The following is a 21,260-nucleotide window of genomic DNA, read 5'->3' as shown; positions in this document are numbered from 1 at the left end:
CTGTCCCAGAACCTGGTTGCTATAATGGTTTTTTCTAATTTCTGGTATTAATGGCTAGTTTATACAGACTTGTCTTGGGCCAGTTTTTCTTTAACTTAAATGTTTAGGAGCTAATGATTTACACAGGCTGCTTTGCTTTGCTTTTTGCTAGCACTTCGAGGCCTGAGGCACCACTTGCATTTATTTGTAAGCCCAATTTCTCCAATAGAATTTCTGTTAAGTTCACAGCCCTACACATAAGTACCATTACCCCAATCAATAAATGAGCAAAACTTCATTAGTAGAGAATTCCTTTGTTTTTTCTAATAGGAGAGGTAAAATTAGTTAATATAATTCCAGGGTTTCTTAATGCTAGAATGTCCCTACAGCTTTAGATCAGCTTCTTTGTGACCCAAATTGATAAGTGGAGTTTAGTTAGGGCCTCCAGCAAAAATACTGGACTTCTTTCATTTTCTATAGATTTTTCTGGTTGTTTTTTTCCTACCCATTTGTTGTGAATGAGGGAAAAGGAGCTAGCAGAAGACCATCATGTAATAAATTTGTCTTTCTAGATTCATTTTTTTTTTTTTTTTTTACTGACTTCTACAGGTGCCTCCTGAAGAAGAAAATGGCTTGCAACAACTAAAAGTGGATAGTTTGCCCACTGAAAACGTGACACATGAAAGTGATACACCTGACATAAGACACTGTGAGCAAATTGCTATAGAAGACATTGCTGAATGTGGAAAAGTAACTGAGATTACTGAAACAAGATCAACAGAAAAGCATTCGGAGAAACTTCCTTCAGAGAGAGACTATAGCTATATGTCAGACAAAAACACAAACCTTTCAGACAAAACAAGTGATTTGTCATTTTCTAGACACGGTTTATCTGAAACTGCTGTGGATTTCTTGGAAAATGAAGTAGCCATTGAAACTCTTCAGCAACAGGTAACTCAGAAGTCTGAGGAAAACTTGAAGCTGCTCCATGGAATACAAGGAAGCAATGAAAAAGCTGATGTGCTGCTGTTTGAAATCAAAGAATTAAACTCAAGGTTGGATTTAAAGGAGACGGCGCTTACTGCAAAGATAAGTGTTTGTACAGAACTAGAAAAAACAGTTCTAGACCTTGAAAAAGAACAACGTGACTTAAAAGAAAAACTTGAATCTGCTGCTTTTGATAAGCAGCAACTATCTTGTAGAGGGACGACTCTAGAAAAAGAACTTGAAAAAGTAAGGTCTGACATAGAAATGTACAAAGTTAGACTTTCTGATGTGACAGACATGCTAGATGATTTAGAAAAGACCAAAGGAGAGTGGCAGGAAAAGTTCCTTGAAACAGAAAATGAATTGAAAAGGACTAAATCTGAGAAAGCTAATGTTGAGAGCCATGCTCTGGCCTTAGAAGATGACATTGAGGTGCTCCAGACAAAATATCAGCAATTAGAAAGAGATAGTGAAAATAAACTGAAAACTATGTCTGGTCTTCAAGAACAACTTGCTGTCATCACAGCTGAGAGAAACCAGCTTAGTGAAGAGCTAAGTATTTTGAGGGAAAACAAAGAGGAATTGGATCAAGTGTATCAGAAACTGCAAGAAAAAACAAAAGAGCTAGAATCAAATAAAATAGATTCTACTGAATTTATTAGGATCTTGGAGGCTGAAGTGAAGACACTAACAAAACTACTTCAGACTGAAAAGTCCAATGTAAGTCATTTAACAAAGGAAAAAGACTGTCTTCTGCAGCAGTTGGAAAAAAATACAGAGGTTCTAGCATTAGAAGAACAAAAGTTGCAAAGCCTAACTGGACATCTGAATGAGGAAAAAGAATTGATTCTAAAAGAGTCTGAAATGTTGCAGACTCAGTTAAGTGCATCAGAAATGGAAAAGTCAAAGCTTTCCAAATCTTTGGAAGGCTTATTAACTGAGAAACATGAACTTGCTGCTAGGCTCAACTCAGCACAAGAGGAGGTAGATCAAATGCGATGTGGAATTGAGAAATTGAAAATAAAAATAGAATCTGATGAAAAGAAAAAACGCCATGTGGCTGAAAAGCTGAGAGAGTGTGAATGGAAAAGAGACTCTCTTCTGGACAAAGTTGAGAAGCTTGAAAGAGAATTGCAGATATCAGAAGACAATCTGGAAGATGCAATTCTTCGAGCAGAGACTGCTAAAGTAGAGGCGGACACTTTAAACGCTGAGATGGGAGAGAGAGATCAAAAATTGAAAACTTTAGAATTAGAAATTACTGACATCCAGGCAGAAAAAGAAGGTTTGGTTAAAGAACTAAAAGAAAAACAAGAAAAAATATTTGAATTAGAATCTTCTAATTCCACCGTCGTAAAACTGCTAGAAATAAAGGAAAAAGAAAATATTAAAATGAGAGAGTTGCAAAATGTTGTGCTGTTGGTCACATCTCAGCTGAAGGATGCAAGGCTTTCTTATAATGAGCAAGAAGTCTGTGAGGCAAAAGGAGTAGACATAATTAATGAAGTTGGATGCCTTGAATATGATGATAAAACACAATTACTGGAGGAACTTCAGGAAATGGACACCTTCAGTGCCAAATTAGAGCAATCAGTGAAAGCACTTGTTCAGAAACTTGCAACCTACAAGCAAAAGCTGACTGAGAAGATCCAAGAAAATGTTACACTTCAAAATCAAATAAAAGATACAGAGCAGCTCTCTGTACAGCTTTTACATTTGGAAAGTGAACATGAACACTGGAAGGAGGAAAAAGAAGGGCTGCAGAATTTGATGGCTGAATTGATACCAAAGGTTCAAAATCTATCCAACACTGAGACTTGGCAGTCTGCCTTAGAAAATCTAAAAATATCTTATAAAGACCTTGAGAAGGAGTTGGAATCTACACGATCTGAAAAAACTGCTTTTCTTGAAAAGGTGAGACAAATGAAATTAATGTAAAGGCGTCTTATAAGAATGAGGGTAAAATGTCCTAGGTTTTACCATTTCCTTACAAAATTAAAGTAAAGCACAGCTTTAAATTAAGAGTTATGTAGTTGTCACCGGGTGCATCTACATAAGACACTTTACTGTGAAGTAGCAGTAAACCTTGCTTAATTGCAAGTAAATTTGCTGTCTGGAAATGCAAGTAGCAAACTTGCTCATGAGTACTAACAGTTCAGTACTGCTCGTGTAGATGCCTTACTGGGAGCAAATCTGCTCCCAATCAGCTGGCCACCAGGGGACAGGAGATTGCTCCCTGCCCACAGGAGCTATCTGCTGTTGGGTGGACTCCATCATCGGAGCTTGGGTAGGGACTGTCTCCTTGACTTGGCAGCAGTGATCTCCAAGCCCCCTGCTATGAGATTGCAGTTGGGGAGCGGAGGCTGGGAAATCCTTATCTCCCAGCTTGAGCTTCATCATTGTGGGGCTTGGACTGGGAGAACCTTATCTCTCCATGCCAGCTCTGGAACTGCAGGGCTGGTGCTGGGAGATGAGGGTCTCCCAGCACTGACCCCATGATTGTGGAGCTGGCACTGGGAGATATGGGTCTCCCAGCTCCAGCCCTGCAGTCACAGAACTGGCATTGGGAGCTCCCCAGCCTCTGCTGTGTAATCACAGAGCAAGGGCTGGGAGCTGTCCTGGTCAGGGGCAGGTCCCAGCCCTGTGTCCTGATCAGGTGATCAAGGCATGGGGCTTGGAAAGAGCTGTAGGGATGGGGTAGGTCCTAGCCCCCTGCCCCAATCTGCTGGTGGGGCAACTAGCAGCATTTAGTCACAAGTAGTTTACTCTGCTCCAGTATGAAATGCACATGTAGACATACCCACTGACAAGGATTTTTGGTGATGTAGAAGCAGTGGGTCCTTTGGGCACTTTTATACATGTTCCAGGGGTTGGAGGGGAGGGGAGGCAGCACTCTAATTAGAGTGGTTCCAAGAGCTGCTCTAATTAAAGCGCCATAGTCTCATGTATCAGCGTCTCTGCACTTCAAAATGGCAATGGGAGCTTTAGTTCAAACCTCATTTGAGCTTTAGTTCAAGTGCCCCTGCTGCCTTTTTGAAGTCCAGGGACGCTGATGCATGATATGCGGGAGGCTGCTGGAGCACGGTAATTACCATGTCAAGTCTGCTCCAATGCACTCTAATTACAGCGCAATGGAGCCACCTCCATGCTCATGTACAGACGCCCTTTGTTTTTAGTCAGAATGCATATGTACACTTTCAAGTCTGAAGCTTTTCTATCACCATCTCAGATATACATGTAGTTGTTGGGTGGTGTGTGTGAAGAGTTTGTTCATTGCTTACAGTGCTACTGAAAACTGTAGTGTGATTGCATTTTAATTTTTCACATTTCTACTATAAAATTGTAGTCTATTCAAAGCCCATGGAATTTAATAGGAAGACTTTTGTGGTCTTTTTTTAGGTTTTTGCCACCTATTTTTAAGTCAACTTTTAAAAAAGTTTCTTATGTCAGGGTATTCAGGGATAGTTTACTTGGAGACAGGGGGAGAGAGATTTCTCAAGGGTAGGCAAATTGCCAGTGAGAAAAAAAAAAGTAGAACGAAAAAGAAAAAATTCCTAGGTATTGGACTTTTACCACAGGATTGCTTTTTATGGTAGCACCATTAGGTTGCTAGCAACCTGTGCTGTATTTGACCTAGCAAGCAGAATTAAAGAACTTATTTTTGAAATTGTCTGCTGCCTATATTCAAGCTCTCTGGAAGCAATGACATTCACATTTCAAAAGTAACAATATAATATTTAATTTTCAGGTAAATGAACTTACTGAAAATAGTATCTTGCTGGAAGACAAACTAAAGAAGGGTGAAGAGAAGATTATGAAACTGCAAGAAGAATTAACCACTGAAAGGAATATCCTTGTTGAACAAGTTCAACATCTTCAAGAACAGGCAGAAAACAACCTGGTTAGTTATTGCGCGAAGAGCAGACTTTTCCTAGTTTGAATGCCTGGTCCTCAGCTAATATAATTCTGTATTGTCCTTAGATCTGTTGAACTCAATAGAACTTCAGGAAACAGATTCTGCCCCTGGTGCTTTTAGAAATGTACTATTTAATTCCATCTTCAGTGTTCTTTATCTTTCCCTTGTATTCTGTGTCTGAAAACTGTTTCACTGAGAATGAAACACACCACTTTTCTGTTACAGACATTTATGTGGCTGCAATTAGTATCTCAGATCACTCGCCCAAGTATGGCATTTCTCAAGTTTAAAAAAACAAACAAACCCAAAACTTCTTGCCAGCTCAACTGTAGATAAAGCTAAAGTTTGTGTTCATGACTCTTGCTCATTATTTCATTCTCAAAATCCTGTAGTTCATATGAAGTGGAGCCTTATGTACAGTAGTCAAGATTTCTTTTCATTTAAATATACTGTAGTTGGTTCTATTATGTACAAATGACATACTTATGGGCCTTTTTCTATTGCCATTGGTATCAATAGGTGTTTAGCCACAGACTTCAAGCTAGTGTGACTTTTATGAAATATATCCAGAAGTAACTTTCTTTTTTTCTAATTGCCTGCCAGGTGCAGTTACAAAACAATATTAATACTTTAGAATGTTGCTTCCTCTTGGTGATTGTGAGACAAATGACTGAACTTGTCAGAGAATTATCACTAGAAACAGTTATGTCATGTTAAAGGGATAAGCTTTGACTTTAATGCTAATTTTATTGCTGAGATTAAGTTTGTTCAGCTTGGTGCTAAAATACCTGTTTGAAATTTATCTTGGTATTGTATGCTGCTGTTTTGTACTAAGATTTTTGCACTAAGACTACAGTGTACCTATATGCCTAACAAATACTGTTTCTTTTACCTTGTATATTTTACCATCCAAAGATTTGTTTTTTCCAAATAAAAAGTCAGTTTTTAATGTACCAGTTATTACTCCATCTACAGTAATGCATTTACCAAATGGTCATGTTTGTTTGCAGATTCAGCTGAATCTAAACACATTAGAAAAAGCAGAATTGAGTAACAGTTTGGATAAGGTGCAGAAGGAGCTGGAAGAAAAAGGAAGAGAAATGAAAAGAGAACTGTCAGAATATCAAAGGAGACTTCATCAAATGGAGAAGAATCACCAGGTTGTTCTGGCAGAAACAAACAAAAAGGTAAAATAAATTAAGAAATGTTATGATAGGATTTTAACCTAAGGGAAGTTTAAACACTGAAGTACAAACACAGATTGTATATCATATCCCCAAGAAAGCTTTATCTTTGCTATGGTATTTCATAGCGTTCAGTTTCAATAATTGCTGTGGAAAAAGATGAATATGCCATATTTTTTCACATATCGCATGCCCCCAAATAAGATATGCACTTTGCTTTTGGGAAGGGAGAATGAAGAAAAGATTTTTCCAGAGTTATCAGCATAGAGCAGGGACAGAACCTAATCTTTCCTTTCCTGTTCAGGCAAAAATTACAGTTTTAACACTTTCACAGCTGAATTGTCAGCAGCTCTTGGCTGTCCTGCCAGAAGCTGAAACTGTAGCTGCTGGTGAAGACTGGACTGCATGAGCAGATCTAGGATTTTGAAAAGAGCTAAAAATAGTCTGCAGGACTGTGAAATAGATGAGAGATCAGGAGTAGCTAAATTTCAAATTGTTTAGCAGCATTGCTGAAGAAAGGATAGCTTGATTAGTGGAACACCTAGACCATTAAAAAGGGGAAGTCGGCCTTTAACACCTGTTAAGAGAAGAACAATTAGCAGTAATCAGAGAGATTCTAACAAGCCACGAATTCAATTGGCTCCCTCAGTCCTGCCTGAATAGAAATGACACTTCTGCTGTTCTCATTAGAAAATTCAAACTTGCACCCCAATTTTGGAAGACTACTTTTTTGGGAAAAGGTATATGAGTAAATACAGTACATCATGAACCTAGTACCTTCATAAGTTGTGTACGCATCTCCATTAGAACTACTCGTGAACAAAGGTTACCAAGACTGGGCCTAAAGTTACAGAAATCTAGGCAAGGATAAGGGTCATAGCATAGGGAACAGTGAAGGAAAGAATGAAATTGGATTACATTTAAAAGGAGAAAGCAGCAGGAATTAGGAAGAGAGGGGCTGTGAGCAGGGGGTGCACCATGCACTCCTGCAGCTGAGAGCCCCATCAGGTGATATGGTCCCAGCCATAAGGGCGCCCCTGGCTGTATGTTGAATTAATGGTGTGATAGGAACCAGCCACAAAGTTGTAATTTTTTCTTTAATGTGTGGCAGGGGTGTGAGTGAGAACTAGCTTTTTGAACCTGCATAACAATGAATAGGTGTATAGGGTGCAAGCCAATGGAAAAACATGACCTGGGATCTTCAGATCTAAAAAAGATAAATTGGTGATTGGGGCATCTGAATGGAACACTTGACAGACAAAAAGTGTGTGAACAGAAGAGGGAAAGCTTGTGGAAGAGGGCTTGGATTCCTAAAGTTAAGTTAGCATAAGAATAGTCTTTTTAGTAGACATGCTAATATGGGATATGGACAAACACACCTTTTAATTGCTTTAAAAGAGAATCACTGTTGCTCCATAGTGTGCATCAGCTGTTAGATGCAGCTGTTATGCCTGCACGATCCTATAGCAGTACAAGTTACCTGCACTGCTATAATGTTTAACCCTGAATGAAAGAGGATTAAAGTTGTAACAAGTAGTGATGCAGGTACTTCATTACGTATCATTAGAGTGCAATAGCTTATGTCCGTATCATTTGATAATGATAGACATAGCAATATATTTGCCTATATGGTACCCTAGAGAGCCTGTGTGATAAATAACATGCAGAAATACTGGTAAAATATAAATGGTACGTCCAAAACTTTCAAAGCAGCGAAAGATAGACCTTCCAGTATATTGAAAATCTGCTGCATCCTGATGTGACTTAGTTTAGGGCCCCTCTTCATCCATAAAAGTAATAAAGGACTGGTTTTGCGAACTCAAATATCAGCTAGCATTATTGTAAGAAAGACAGTGATAGGTTTCTTTCTAAATAGTTAAGTTTTACAAAATGTACTGAAAAATGCATAGGGATCCTATACTGGCATGCTTTAAACTGTCAATGTAGTCCATAGCCATAAAAGTTCCTCCTTCCTCCATCTGGAAAAATCATTGTTTGCCTCTGCAAATACGTATCTAGATACATTTCAAGATGCCCAATGTTATAAGTCATTCAAAATTGTTATTTGTACTGTTATGTTGTTTTCATTCTTGTGATTTATGTGGGATTATTTTTAAGTTCTGTTTTTGGGTTTTTTTTTAATACTAGAGTTCTCCCATCCAGGATTTGTGTATGCAGTATTTACACCTAAAGCATGGTCTTCATGATATTAGAAACTTCTCTCAAATTGTTGTGTAAGATTACTGTAGACTCCTGAGGATAGTAAGCATTTTAATACAGCTCTCTGTGGCCAATTTAAAACCATATTGGTTAACTCTATTTTCTGTCTATAGAATGAACTTGAAATTATGGCATGTCAAGACAAACTGAAGTCATTGGAGCAGTGTATCAGTGCACAAAAGTTGGAGATGGAGCTCCTGAAATCAAGTAAAGAGGAATTAAATAATTCTGTGAAAGAAGCCAATCAGATGTTAGAGGGCCTTACAAAGAACAAGGTATTTTATTTTCTCTACCTACACTTTAGGTTCTGACTTGCAAATTAACTCGCTAGCTAGATTCTAGGAAGAAGTATAGTCTTAACTCAAGTAGCTTCAGTACAGAACTGACAGTCTAATCCTCATGAGCTTTTCTCTGGCTTTTAACTGGCAAATCAGTTAGTGCTTGTTTCTGCTGGAAAATCACGTGCAATAGACATGACTTAACATTCACCCTCTAAGGTCAAGCAAGATTGTCTGACATGATACTAATGTGACTGTCTAGCCTCTGTACTGAATGTATAACTTTGTATTACATAGAATATTAGTTAATACCTATTCTAATTCAAAGTCATTTTCCAAAGTAAACAAATCTGTATCGTTTTTAAATTATTTTGAACAGAAGATCTGCTACTTTCCAAAGCAGTAGTGTCTTATTACAGCATGCTCAATTTGTGAGCATATCTGTTCTGATTGATGAAGAATTTCCATCTGATTTATTTATTAGCATGGTTCTTCTTATGAGAGAATTCTTGCTGATGATTGGATAAAAATGTGAATGCTATGTAGTTGCAAAAAAAAAATTGGTAAAAATTGCTTGAAGTTTATTTAAAAGGAATAAGGTTTTGGTGTTTGCAGTCAAGCCGCAAGAGCAAAGTTTATCTTGTCCATTCAACTGAATTTCTGTTTTCCAATACTATATTGCCTTACCCTCGCTCTCCCTCCTTCCGTCTGTGATGACTGACTAGCTGCAGTTCAAATGATAACTCTCACTGTGAAGAGGTGCTCTTATACATTGGATCCAATGTAATGACTAGTAGTCAGTAAACTATAATATTTGCTGCACAGCCACAGAAGCAGCATGCCCTAATGTCCTTATCCTATAGTTCCAGGTAGCCACATTTTATTTACTTTGATGCTTTAATCTGTTTTTCCGTGGGGCAGACACACATCTGAAATGCATGCTTTTCAGCTGGGTTTCTCATGAAGTTATTTCAAATCTGTCTTGCATTCAGCTGAAATAGATAGGAAGTTAGTTCTGACATAAGGCTGTCTGATTTCTGAGCTGTTGGGGGCTGCACCACTGCATGTGCTCCCTTCAGCTGTATAGGCAGTGCAGGCAGAATAACTTCTCCCCACCACCTTCCAAGGGCTGCACTGCCCAGGCCCCAGGAATAGGGGAAGAAAGCAAAAGCTGGAAGAGGGAAAAGGACCCTGGAGACTGAAGCAGAAGGAGCGGTACAAGGAGAGCAACTGGCTGTGTGTCTGCAGTCTGGGTGTTAATGAGAGCTGACGACAATTGGACAGCCTTATCTGAATGCTCACGTTTTTTCTAGAGTTCACTTGTAGAGTTTTGTTCTTGTAAGCTACACACATGGCTCTTTAATAAGTATGACTTTAAAGTCTCTCAGAATTAGGAGCTCCTGTAATTTAATTGCACAGCTCTGGTCCTTTTTATTTTTATTTTTTGTAGGTAGACAATCTTAAGACCATAGTTCAGCTAAAGAAGGAAATTGAATTGGCCCACAGTAAATTGCAGCTGTGTATCGAATCCTGTAAACAAGTGGAGCAAGAAAAAGAAGTTTTGCAGAAACAAATTGTTGAACGTGATGCTTTATTAAAGAAGCAAAATCAAAGTAAGTAATTTCAGAAAAAATATGGGGTATCAGGATGTCTTGCTATAAGTTAGTAATGACACATTTCTTAATGGTAATACGTCTGTTTCTAAAATGTTTTTCCAAACATCTGTTATTACACAGGGTTCTGAACAGGGACAGATCTTCAGCTAGTGTAAACCTGTAACTTTCTGAACTGTGGAACTATCATTTGCACTAAGTGAAAATCTGCTGAAGATTTGTCTTTTCAAATTTCAGAGGCTACTATGTATTTTGAATATACATATTCAATGCCTACATTTTGAAATCAGAACTGGCATTTATTTTGATGGCACTAGATTGTTGCATGTAACTTTTTGCCATTTTGGCTCAACATTTTGTACTGCTCACTATAGAAGTATGGAATATTAGAATGCCCATTCTTTCTGTTTTTAGTAAACACAAAGAAAAATCATATTCTGGGAATGGATAACTTAATGCATGAAAAAAATGTATTCTGTAACTTTATGGAAAGTCAGACCTGAAAATACTTTTTGGTCCTCCTTGAGTTATAGACAGTGAGAGAAGCTGTCTTTTAAGGTATTACATTTCAGTCAGTATCATTATTTTTTCTAGCTATCAGTTTGGCAACAGCTGCAACTTTCTGGGGCAAGGAAATGATAGGTAGAACAGATTAAATTCCCTCCTCCCACTCATCAAAACCTCTCCAACAACTCCAGAAGAGCTCATGATTACTGAAAACATATTGGGTTTTCAGTAATCATGAACTTTTCTGGAGTTGTTAGAGAAGATAGAGCTGATAGGAAAAAATTTTAAATATTTTACATACTGTCACAAACAGGAATATTTGTCTGACAATGTCATCATATAGATCAATGCATACTATTTAGTGTTCAATAAACATTGATAATTAGTATAAAGGGGTTTCTATAAATTATCTGAAAACCTGCAATCAATTCGCCAAAATTAAGAAGGGCCAGAAATAATGCTGTTTGTGCACGTCAGACGCATTCAGATTCTGCATAAGTTGCAGGTCATTTTTTTATTATATAATGTCCTTTTTGGTTATAGGTCATTATCCCTGAAAAACATACCCTTTCTAACTGGTTAACAAATATTTGATCACTGTATTCTGAATATCTCCTTGTAAGGGATCTTTAAAGCCATTCATAGAGGTAATGAATCTTTGTTTTGCTCAGCTGTTGCTGATGGTGCCAGTACAGAAGAAATGAGGTTGAAGCTTGAAGAACTGCAGGAATCTATAGAAGTGAAAACCAAAGAAGCAGATGAGAACCTGGAGAAGTACTGTTCTCTCATTGTTAATTTCCACAAACTAGAGGAAGCGAATGAAATGTTAAAAACGCAAGTCTCCCTGCTGAATGCTCAGCTGAAACCAACAACAGATGTTGTAGTCAGTAATTCTCCTTTGCTCAGTTTGGATAATCCAGTAACAGTTAATGATCAGCCAGTTACAGAGAGGAGTCAAGAAGACTCAACTCGGCTTTCAGGTAAAAGGCGAAGAAGTCAAGAAATAAAAGAAAATGGAGTACCAAGATCCCCTATACCAGAGATATTAGCTAAAAAGCTTAAAAAAGGAGCTGTCTACCAGGATTCACTGAGTGAGAACAGAGAATATCAACCAGAGGGACTCCCAGAAGTGGTGAAAAAAGGTAATTGCAACTTCAGTATAAGGTAATACCACCCTCGTTGCATTCCATATTGATGGTGTAAGATTTTTGTTTTTATGTTCTTAAATAGTCATGTTGCCATATATGGAATAAAACTCACTGAAAGAAGTGGGATGCCATTTATTAAATTCAACCCTCATATATTTGGCATAATTCATTAATTCAACTGCTTGTCATGTCTGAGTTTAGGTCCAAGAGTTGTAAATACAGTTCCATGCAGGTAAAGCTGTGGGCTGGTCTATCTTGTTTCCACGGTATATAATTTCTAGTAGTCTGATCCTTGTTGTCTGCATGAGGTCTATCCATGTGTTTCCTTTTAGTAACTATGAGGACAGTAAAATTGCTAACCATTCTGAAAACAAGGGGTGTAAGGTTAGTTTTCCCATCCACATTTGGGCATTTTAAATGATTTTTGAAAGTCCTGAGCAGCTAATAGTTCTGTGGATCTTGGTCGGAGCTGTTGGTTACTCAGCACTTCAGAAAATCAGGGAGATGCCTAAATAGGGAATTAGAATCCTAAGTTTAAATTAGTAGTTTTGAGAATCTTGGTCTAGATCAGTAATTCTTAAGCAGGGGGCCACGGCTCTCTGGGATGCCTTGATATGTTTTAAAGCAGTGCTTCTCAAATTAGTGGTCTGTGGACCGGCACCGGTCGCTGGTCCGCAGTGAGTTGCCAGGAAAGAAAGAAATATATTTTCAGAATCATACCATTGATATGTCATAGCGCCACAGTTTGTACGTTCCAACACTCCAGGTGACGTCACATGGTGCGAGGTGAGGAAAGAGAAAGAAACAGCCGGTCGCGCATTTGTGTAGCACTGTTACACGCAGTTGTTGCCACTGGCTGAGCCGGGCACCGGTCCCTGGCCCACTGGAAAAAAAATTGCCAGTCCGTCACATCAGATAGTTTGAGAAGCACTGTTTTAAAGCGTGCCACAGGGAGGCAGTGCCAAGCAGTGTTAACACTGCAAGTGGGCAAACGTGATTCATAAGATAAACCCAGAGATTTCAAGTAGGGTTTCTTAGTGTTAAACACAATCTGCCCTGCTGTGCTTCTGACTTCTTTGTAACAGAACTGCTCTATTTTTCTGTAGTCAAAAAATAAGTGAAAAGTAAGAGCTGGCATTTTCTGAGGGGTGCTTTAGTCTAAAAAGGCCCAGAATCACCCTTTTAAGGTTTTAGACCAGTGTTCCTCAACCAGGGGGTGGTAGGGTATGCTGGGGGGCTGCTGTTTTCTTTGAATGGTGCCATGAGGTGTGAGAAGATGAGCAGACAAACTAAGTAGATAAACGTAGGTCCAGATATGTCTCTGCCTGAACCATCCTCCACCCTCGCTGCCCAGCCCTTCTGCACGGGGGTAAGCATTGTCACATATAAATTTTAATTTTTGAAATTGGTGCTTCTCCATTCACAAAAGTTATAGAGGGGTGCCTCAGGTCCAGTGAGGGATGTCTTGAGTCCTGTGAAGGGCGCTTTGAGTGCAAAAAGGTTGAGAAGCATTTTTTCAGACTCAACAGCTCTGTAGGGCTGAGGGAGTGATACTCAAGTTACTCCTGAGATTTCAGCTTCTTATGCATGCATCTGGGTCCTCCGAAGTATCTTGTAAAAGTTTTCCAGCAAAGTAGGGTTTCTGGAACATATTCCCAGTATCACTTTTCCTTCTCCAAACCTACTAGAAGAAAATTTGGGGGCCATCTATATATACCTTAAAGAACACAAACAGGGTTTTTTTTGCCTTATTATTCACTTGTAAGGTACAATATTTACCTGTACCCAAGACAACTCTGAATTTGAGACAGCCCGCCCCCTCCCCCCCCCAGTTAGATTCTATACATGGAATATGCATAAATTTGTTACTAGGGGTATGCTGATGCATTGGTTTGATATTGGATTAGCACCGATATAAAGAAGATCGATTGTATCAGAAATTGGCCAGATGTGGCTGATAATTTGGCTGAAAAATGCCTGTGCATATGCGCAACTGCAGTACAGCACGTAGGCGATGAGGAGCACAGCTCGGCAGTGTGGAGAGCTGCATGCAGCTGGTAAATCTGTTGGGGGGAGCGGAGGGCAGATCAGTGCCTCTGCAGTGAGGGAGGGAATGGGGCAGGAGCTGCCCAGCTGGGGTGGGGTGCAGGACAGCTGTGGCTCATTCGGGGGGCACAGTTCCTGCTGCTGCGCACACCCCAGGAGGACGTGGGGGGGGCATGTGCCCTGGATCTCTGCGGCAGGGGGCTGCAGCTGTGTGCTGTGGCTGTGCTGGGTTCTTCCTGTCATGTGGAAGCTGCGCTTGGGGATGGAGGGCTGCGCTCCTGGTGCATGGGGGCTGCACTCAGGGCAGGTGGCACTGGGAGGGAGGTTGGGGGGGGCTGCAGCCACCCCAGATTTTGCCGTAACCCCCTCCTGTAACCCCCCCCAGCACCGCTGCTCACCCTGAGCACAGCCCCCGTGCACCGGGAGCATGGCCCCCATGCACCAGAAAGAGCCTAATGCAGCCCCAACCCCAGTCCGCAGCTGCAGCCCACCCCCCCCGCGCGCAAATGCAGGGCACATGTTGCGCCCCCCCCAATGCCTTCTGGGTTGCGTGCAGCGTTGATTTGCACCCCCCATGCTCCTTCCGTCCTCCCTCCCCTTCCACCACAACAAACTTACTAGCTGTGTACAGCTCTATCGGAAATTGGATCAGTATTGGCCGATTGTGCCTCCTTAAAAATCAGCTATCGGCCCCCAAAATCTCTATCGGTGCACCCCTCTTTGTTATAATTTTCCATGTATAGAGTCTAATTATTGGAGGGTCATTTTTTAAATTCATCTCACTACTGCAGCAGGGAAAACAGCAGCAGGGGAACCGAGTGGTAGGGGGTAGGTGGTGGGGGAGTCAAGCAGCTTGATCCCTGCCCATTGCTCCGCAATACTTCTGCTCCTTGCCATTTGTCCCACCTACGACTTGCTGCCTGCCCCCCTGTCTGGCTCTCCCAACCTCTGCTGCTGCAGCCTTTGTCCTGCTGAGTGCCCTCCCTCCCACCCACCACTGCTTAGCCTATGGCTCCAGCTTGGGGCACAGAGCATATGGTTGCTCTAGGCCAGCTCGATAGCAGTGACAGCTCTGAACTGGGCTCCTGGGCTAGGGTGCTGCTGCTGTTGCAACAACTGCTACTGTGCCCAACTGGGGCCAGAATAACCACACACGCCGTACCCCAGGATGAAACGGGGCTGGAGCCCTGCTGGAACCTGGAGGTGGGCAAGGGGCAGTGGTGGTGGTGGGGCAGGCAGCAGCTGAGGACCTAAAACTAAGATGAGCCTTCCCTCCCACCCCTTGCCATATTAAATGAGGGGGGAGGGAAAACCTCATCCTGGATTGGAGTACAGTAAATATAGTATGTATTTGACACTGAAGTGTTATGAACCTGGTGGCCATGGGGATGCTTGCTATAGAAATTAGTACAAAAGTAGTTATGTTTTTCCCCTTCATGGGCTCCTGCAGCTTTCATGGTTCAAAATTTCCTCACTAGTTTCACAGAGGGGGTTAACAGTCTATTGCAAGCTATATATGCTTGAAGCTTGGTTCCATCTTCTTTAAGAGTGCATCAGAAGAGTAGCTGGAAGTATGTGTATATGGATCCATTAGGATTGAGAGAAAGTGGGGTGGATTGCACAAGGAAGGCCTTTGGGATCACGTCTGAGTACACATCCCTAATTGCTCCTTTACAGTAAATATGATTTTTAAACCAGAAGGGGTCAGTCCTGGAGAGCACTGAGTGTTCTTAGCTCCAGTAGTTGACTCTAAAAGTTGAGTGCTTAGACTTGCAGGTTACTTTCTATGAGAGTTGCAAGGAACAGTGTAAGCAACATCCTGAGAATGCGAGGCAGCCCCCAATGTATTTTATTTACTGGAATAAGTCCCATTTATCAATTAGGACAGGGGTGTCAAAGGTATGACTTGCAGGCTGGGTCTGGCCCATGGAGCCGTATCATCCAGCTGTAGTGCTGGCCCTAGGTTTTGTTGACCCATATGCCACGCTGGACTGATCTGAGTGGGGTGGGGTTGGGGGGCAGGGTCTGTGCTGTCTATCTGACCCCTGTGGCCAAAGGAGCTTGACTCCTGAGCCAGTGTTTTCTCTGTCAAAATGGGGGAGATCAAATTGGCTAGAACAATAACATAACTAAATCAACCAGGTCTAATGGGAAGTTGTTTGTTTTTCAGGGTTTGGTGATATCCCTACTGGAAAAATTAGCCCTTATATTTTACGCAGAACATCTTTAAACCTGAGAACCAGTCCCCGCCTTGCTGCCCAAAGCCAGAGATCATCACCATCAACCCAGAGCTTTCAAAAAGGCAGATCAGATAATCTTGCTGAGCTCTCCAAACCAACAGCTGGTGGCAGCAAATCACAAAAGGTAACTGATAATGTATAAAAATGTCTAAAGCATAGGAAATTTCCATTGTGCATTTATCTTGCCAAGTGGGTCTGAGGATATATACCACCTTTCTTAAATATGCCAAAAGTATCTTGAAGACAAGGTCATGCATGTAAATACAGTGGGTAAATCTGAGCATATCAGAAGTCTGGGTATTATGGTAATTTTAAAATTGTTTCTGTGGTCAAATTTGTGACCTTATACCAAATGCCTAAATTGTGTAACTTAAACGGAATGCACATCTATAAATATTTTTAAACAGCCATTCAGAATATGCTTTAATGAAACTTGTCTGTACAGCCTTAATTTTGTCCTTTTGTTTATATATTGCTACACAAGCTTTAATTTTTCACTTGAAACTTGATAACATAATTTTAGTTAATTTTTATCTGCCAGATGCTAAAAAGATATGCCTGTTATGCACAGAAAACTCAAGCTACTGCAAGAGTGGAATTGGGGCCTAATGCTGAAATGTTTTCGTGGAACAGAATTCAGCTCCCTGAAGCACTAAGTTATAACCAAAGCAGCTGCTACAGTTTAACAGTTGCTTTGCAGGAGCCTGTAGCTAGATCACTCCAACTTGATCCCTGGAGAAGCAGGGTTAAAGCTGGAGCAATTCTTCCCCTGGCGTACAGCCGCTGCCACTCCCCCTTTGAAGCTGTGCAAACCTCTGTCTTTCCATGAACAGTATTTCAAATTGAGATGCTATGAACCTATTAAGAACTCAGGAATATAGGTATTGGTGCTCCTTCTTACTAAGGCTACCTAAAAGGATGCCAGTGGCTGAATTTTCTGGCTTACTAGATAACACAAAAGCAGTACACAAAATATCCTTGGATTTTTTTGGAGTTGAATGTTGAATCAAATATAGGTCAACCACAGAGTATCCATACATTATGGTAGGCTTTATCAACATGTGTAATATAGTCTATACTTGGTGGAAGAGTTTGAGTTTAAGGTTGAATAGGGCAATTATGACTATCTATTCTGATCTCCTGAATAGTACAGGGAATAGAATTTACCAAACAATTTCCTGAATATGAAGTCTTGAATTTTAAATTTCTTTTTTTAGCTATAAGGTGTCTTTTAAAAAGGATTTAGTCATGTTTAAAGAAAATCCACTATGCTCATAGGCATGTTATTTCAGTGGTTAAATTACCTGTTCTATTAAAAATGTGCGTTTTTTTTTTCCATCTTAGATATTCTTTGGATATTCTGTTGTTGTTTCCATAAATGATCTCAATAAGTTTGATTTGCACTCCTTTCCTATACACATCCCACAATGCTTTCCAAATGAACAAAGTTAAGAGAATATGTAGAGAATCCCAGTATTCTTGGAGGAATTAAAAGGAAATCCTGAGTACTGGTCACACATTGGAAGACATCAGAAGACATCTGATTCAACCCCCTTCACGAATGTGATAAGTTTTTAAGAAGCTTGTAGATCAACAAGCTTGTAATAGAACTTATTTATTGATTGCAGCAGTATAATTAAAGATATAACAAATAAGCGGAACAGTAAGTAACATGGAGCTGGGGGGAGCAGTGTTTCTCAGAGCTGTCCATTGCTCAAGTTTCTTGTAAATAATTTGTATGAGGACATCTTGTTCCTAACCTTAATAATCAAAAACTCTGTACAGGCGAATAACAGTATAGTGGAAGATAAGAATTTCAGTTGTTACTTTTTCAGTACAGGTCAATAGGAGCCTCGTCAGCTGTAGGAATTACACTATGTCCATTACCTCTTTCAGTCACTTGTAGGGTACATGTATTTGCTTTTTTTCAGCAAGGAAAACTCTTTTTGTCTTCCAAGTTTGCACTGACATAGGACAGACTACAAAAAAATTGCTGTTCAGGAGTGTTATCAATAAAATATTCAGTGTACTGTGTGCTGTGTTTCCAACCCCCCTCTCTCCCCCAAGCCTCTCTTGCCTTCCTTCCACCACTTTATTTCACAGATTTCAGTCTGAAAGTCAAACATAGTTCATTTCAAACAAGCTTAGCAAATTTGCCAAGAGATTTCAAACATGCTTTTTATCATTTTTATGTGTAAATAAATTCTCTTTTAAATATGACAAAACAGAACTTGATTAATATGTGCTCACAAATCGCACTGCAAGTAGTGGTTTCAGCCCAGTGTTAGCAAAGAGCATTGCAATGAGCGCTTAGTTATGAAACTGTTATATTTACAGAGCATACTGTAGGGAAGTGCATTATGAAATATTAGTAATAAGTTTGAAAGATATATGAAGCTTTGTAGTGTCAAGTGATGGAGTAAGAGCGTAGACTAGGACCTGCTGTGTTGTGATGGCTTTGCCTATTCCTTGCCATATTGCATGACTTGCCATATTTAAAACAAGGAAGGAGATGCCAGCCCTACACCTCTGAATGTGGTGAGGACTAGCTAGTTGCCCTAAGAGCTTTGTGTGTTACTTTTAAAACTAAATAAAATAGATTATTTTCACTTTTTTGTAGGGATGCTGACTGTAATAGACTGTAGGGGACCCTGACCCTGCCTGGCCACTGGAAGTACCCACACTCTATCCCTTCTGCAAGTTCCCCCAAAATAATCTCTCTTTTGCTTGCCACAGTTCATTCTCATTTTAGGGTCTCTAGTTGGCATTGAGGGGCAGTGCAGTTTGAGGAAGCCCCATAGCACTGTGAACTGAGGCCTTCTCAGGACTGGATTGACAGTCTTTGTGGGGCCCTCCCCAAAGGTTTCTCTGGGCTTCTACAGGACTTTTCCCAGTAATCCCCAGGGATCCTTTTGGTCTTCTCAAACAGTCTGTCAGAATACCAGGACCTCTGCCTGCTTGACGTACCCTCCTTGACCAGGAGAATTCAGGCATCTGGTCTGCTCTGCTGGTTTTTCCTGGTCAGTGATTCCATCTGCTCCCACTGGAAGCTGTCTGCTTTTCACTTCTTATGCTACTTGCTGACTTCCCCTGTAGAGCTTGTAGCCACCTCCATGAGGGCAGAGCTGCTTCTTCCTCTGGTCAGAATGTTTAAAAAAAAAAAAAAAATCAGAGGGTAAAAGAAAAATGCTTCAGAGGTTCTCACCCACTAGGCTGCAAAGGGTTGGCTGCAGGAGGGTTGACTGCCAGACTGGAAGTCCAGAAGTGATTGGCATACTGGAGACGGGCAGTCAACCAGTCCGCGGTATGCTGGTCCATGGTGTGCCAGTCTGTGGTCTAAAAAGGTTGGGAACCGCTGCTCTAATTCACCATGCATGGATGCATTATGTTCCTGCACAGTATCTGCTACTAATATTCTGTCACTTGGAATAGGTATCCCACTTACTGACAGGACTGATAACAACTAGTACAGCACTAAGATCCTTTTTGTTTGTGTTGCAGGTGAATGATGCTCTGCAATGCCAAGCAGGAACACCCATCTTACCAATGGAACCTACTTCAAGATCTCTGTGTGTAAATAAGCACTCCATGAAAGCTGTTGCTGAGAGTTCGAGAGAGAGCCTTGAAACGCCCCAAAACAAATATTCTTTGAGGAAACAAGCCTTGCCTGATAAAGATGAAGAAGAAAACTGTAGGGTACAGTAAAGCTGCATTCGGATCATTTCGGAGCAAAATCCTATTTAGAAGATCAGAAAATATTTTTTGTGACTAAACATATGTCTATATTTTCTTTTGCGAAAAGACTGTTTATTCTTTTCATAATGTATTGGTTTTGTAGATCGTGTTCTTGAACATTTACTAATAGCTATACTTGCTAAAGCCACTAGAAATACTCTGATAGAATAGATGTCCAGTTTTATTTATAATTGTGTTAGTAATACAGCTGATATTCTTGGTTGATGTAAATAATTTTTTAAAAACTTTTTGGAAATAGAAATGTTAATAGTAAGAAATAGCAAACCACATATTACATATGTGGTGTAATACATTACAACCTACCACTATTCCTTTTGTTTACACATACTGCATTACTTTTTCAAAACAGGTTATTTTTTGCATTTATTAAACAAAAAGGTTCTCTAGATATAATGGAAACGTGGGTGAACAAAGGAAAATTAAGTGAAATGGCTGCAAAAACCAGTTTGCATTTGGCAAGACTGCACCTCTAGTAAAAATGGAAATGTAATCTAGGTCATGATAAAATGCATTTGAATTTGTGAAAAATCATTACAAAAAAGCCCAAGATAAAATAAAAACAGATTTATCACTTGAAAGTATCTCATTGAGGCCAACCTACTAGCTGAACACAATGCTAGCCAAAAGAAAAGTATTACTTCAGATTGATTATCTAAATGATTAATTGCCCAACTGAGTGGAAATGATTTCTGTTTTTTACCCCAGAAAAATGCTGTTCATGTTTACCTTTCCAGGCCAAGTATTAAAATAATCAAACCTACTAAAACACTAACAGTAGGAGCCCTAACACAAGAAACTACAATGTAGATACAAGGTACTTTTTTATTTTCTGTTCTTGTATTGGATCAGACTTTCTCTAGTTTTTTCCATAACTTGTCTTTATTTGTTAACCACCTGCAAGTTGAAAGAGGATGAATCCCCCTCCCCCCCTGCATTTTTGTGTAATTGTGTTAACCTAAGTGAACAATACATTTTTACTCCAAGTCAAACTTGTGTTACCTGTTGCATCTTTGTTTTATTATTGAGTGGGGGCCTGGTGGAATGTACAAGGTTTGTCTCTGTGTTTATATATTTAAAATGGAGCATTATTCTAATCTAAAATTTTTTCTGATAATTTCAGGGGAATACATTAACCCATGTGATTCAAATGTGGATTTTTTAAAAGAAATATAGCAACTACAGGTTTCCCTCATTTCATGCGGGTTCTGTGTGTGTGAATTCGCTCTTATGTGATGACCCTTTTTATACCAAATATTTGTTATATGTGAGGTAAATTCATTCTTATACGATTGGTGTGGTGGAAGCCCGCAGTCAGCTGCTTTGTGCGGTGCATTGTGGGAGCGACACACACCAAAATACAGTCTCCTGTGTGGATCTGTGCTCCTC

The 21,260-nt window shown here is 40.1% G+C and overlaps 1 protein-coding gene across 3 annotated transcripts in view; it reads left to right on the top strand.

The window, feature by feature from the left end:
- CENPF (centromere protein F) overlaps positions 1-20,863 on the top strand; it is a 56,005-nt gene extending 35,142 nt beyond the window's left edge. For all 3 annotated transcript variants that reach the window (XM_006260364.4, XM_019483182.2, XM_059717854.1), the window contains 8 exons: positions 589-2,880; positions 4,715-4,867; positions 5,893-6,069; positions 8,400-8,561; positions 10,015-10,177; positions 11,356-11,826; positions 16,049-16,242; positions 19,620-20,863. In XM_006260364.4, the coding sequence (XP_006260426.3) occupies positions 589-2,880; positions 4,715-4,867; positions 5,893-6,069; positions 8,400-8,561; positions 10,015-10,177; positions 11,356-11,826; positions 16,049-16,242; positions 19,620-19,823 (3,816 nt within the window). In that variant the 3' untranslated portion in view covers positions 19,824-20,863. The remainder of the gene's footprint in view (positions 1-588; positions 2,881-4,714; positions 4,868-5,892; positions 6,070-8,399; positions 8,562-10,014; positions 10,178-11,355; positions 11,827-16,048; positions 16,243-19,619) is intronic.
- The last annotated feature ends 397 nt before the right edge of the window (positions 20,864-21,260 follow it).

Source organism: Alligator mississippiensis, chromosome 1 (genome assembly GCF_030867095.1).
Source record: "Alligator mississippiensis isolate rAllMis1 chromosome 1, rAllMis1, whole genome shotgun sequence".
Classification (NCBI taxonomy): Eukaryota; Metazoa; Chordata; order Crocodylia; family Alligatoridae; genus Alligator; species Alligator mississippiensis.
Note: the sequence above shows the minus strand (reverse complement) of the source record. Positions and strands in the feature narration are given on the sequence as shown.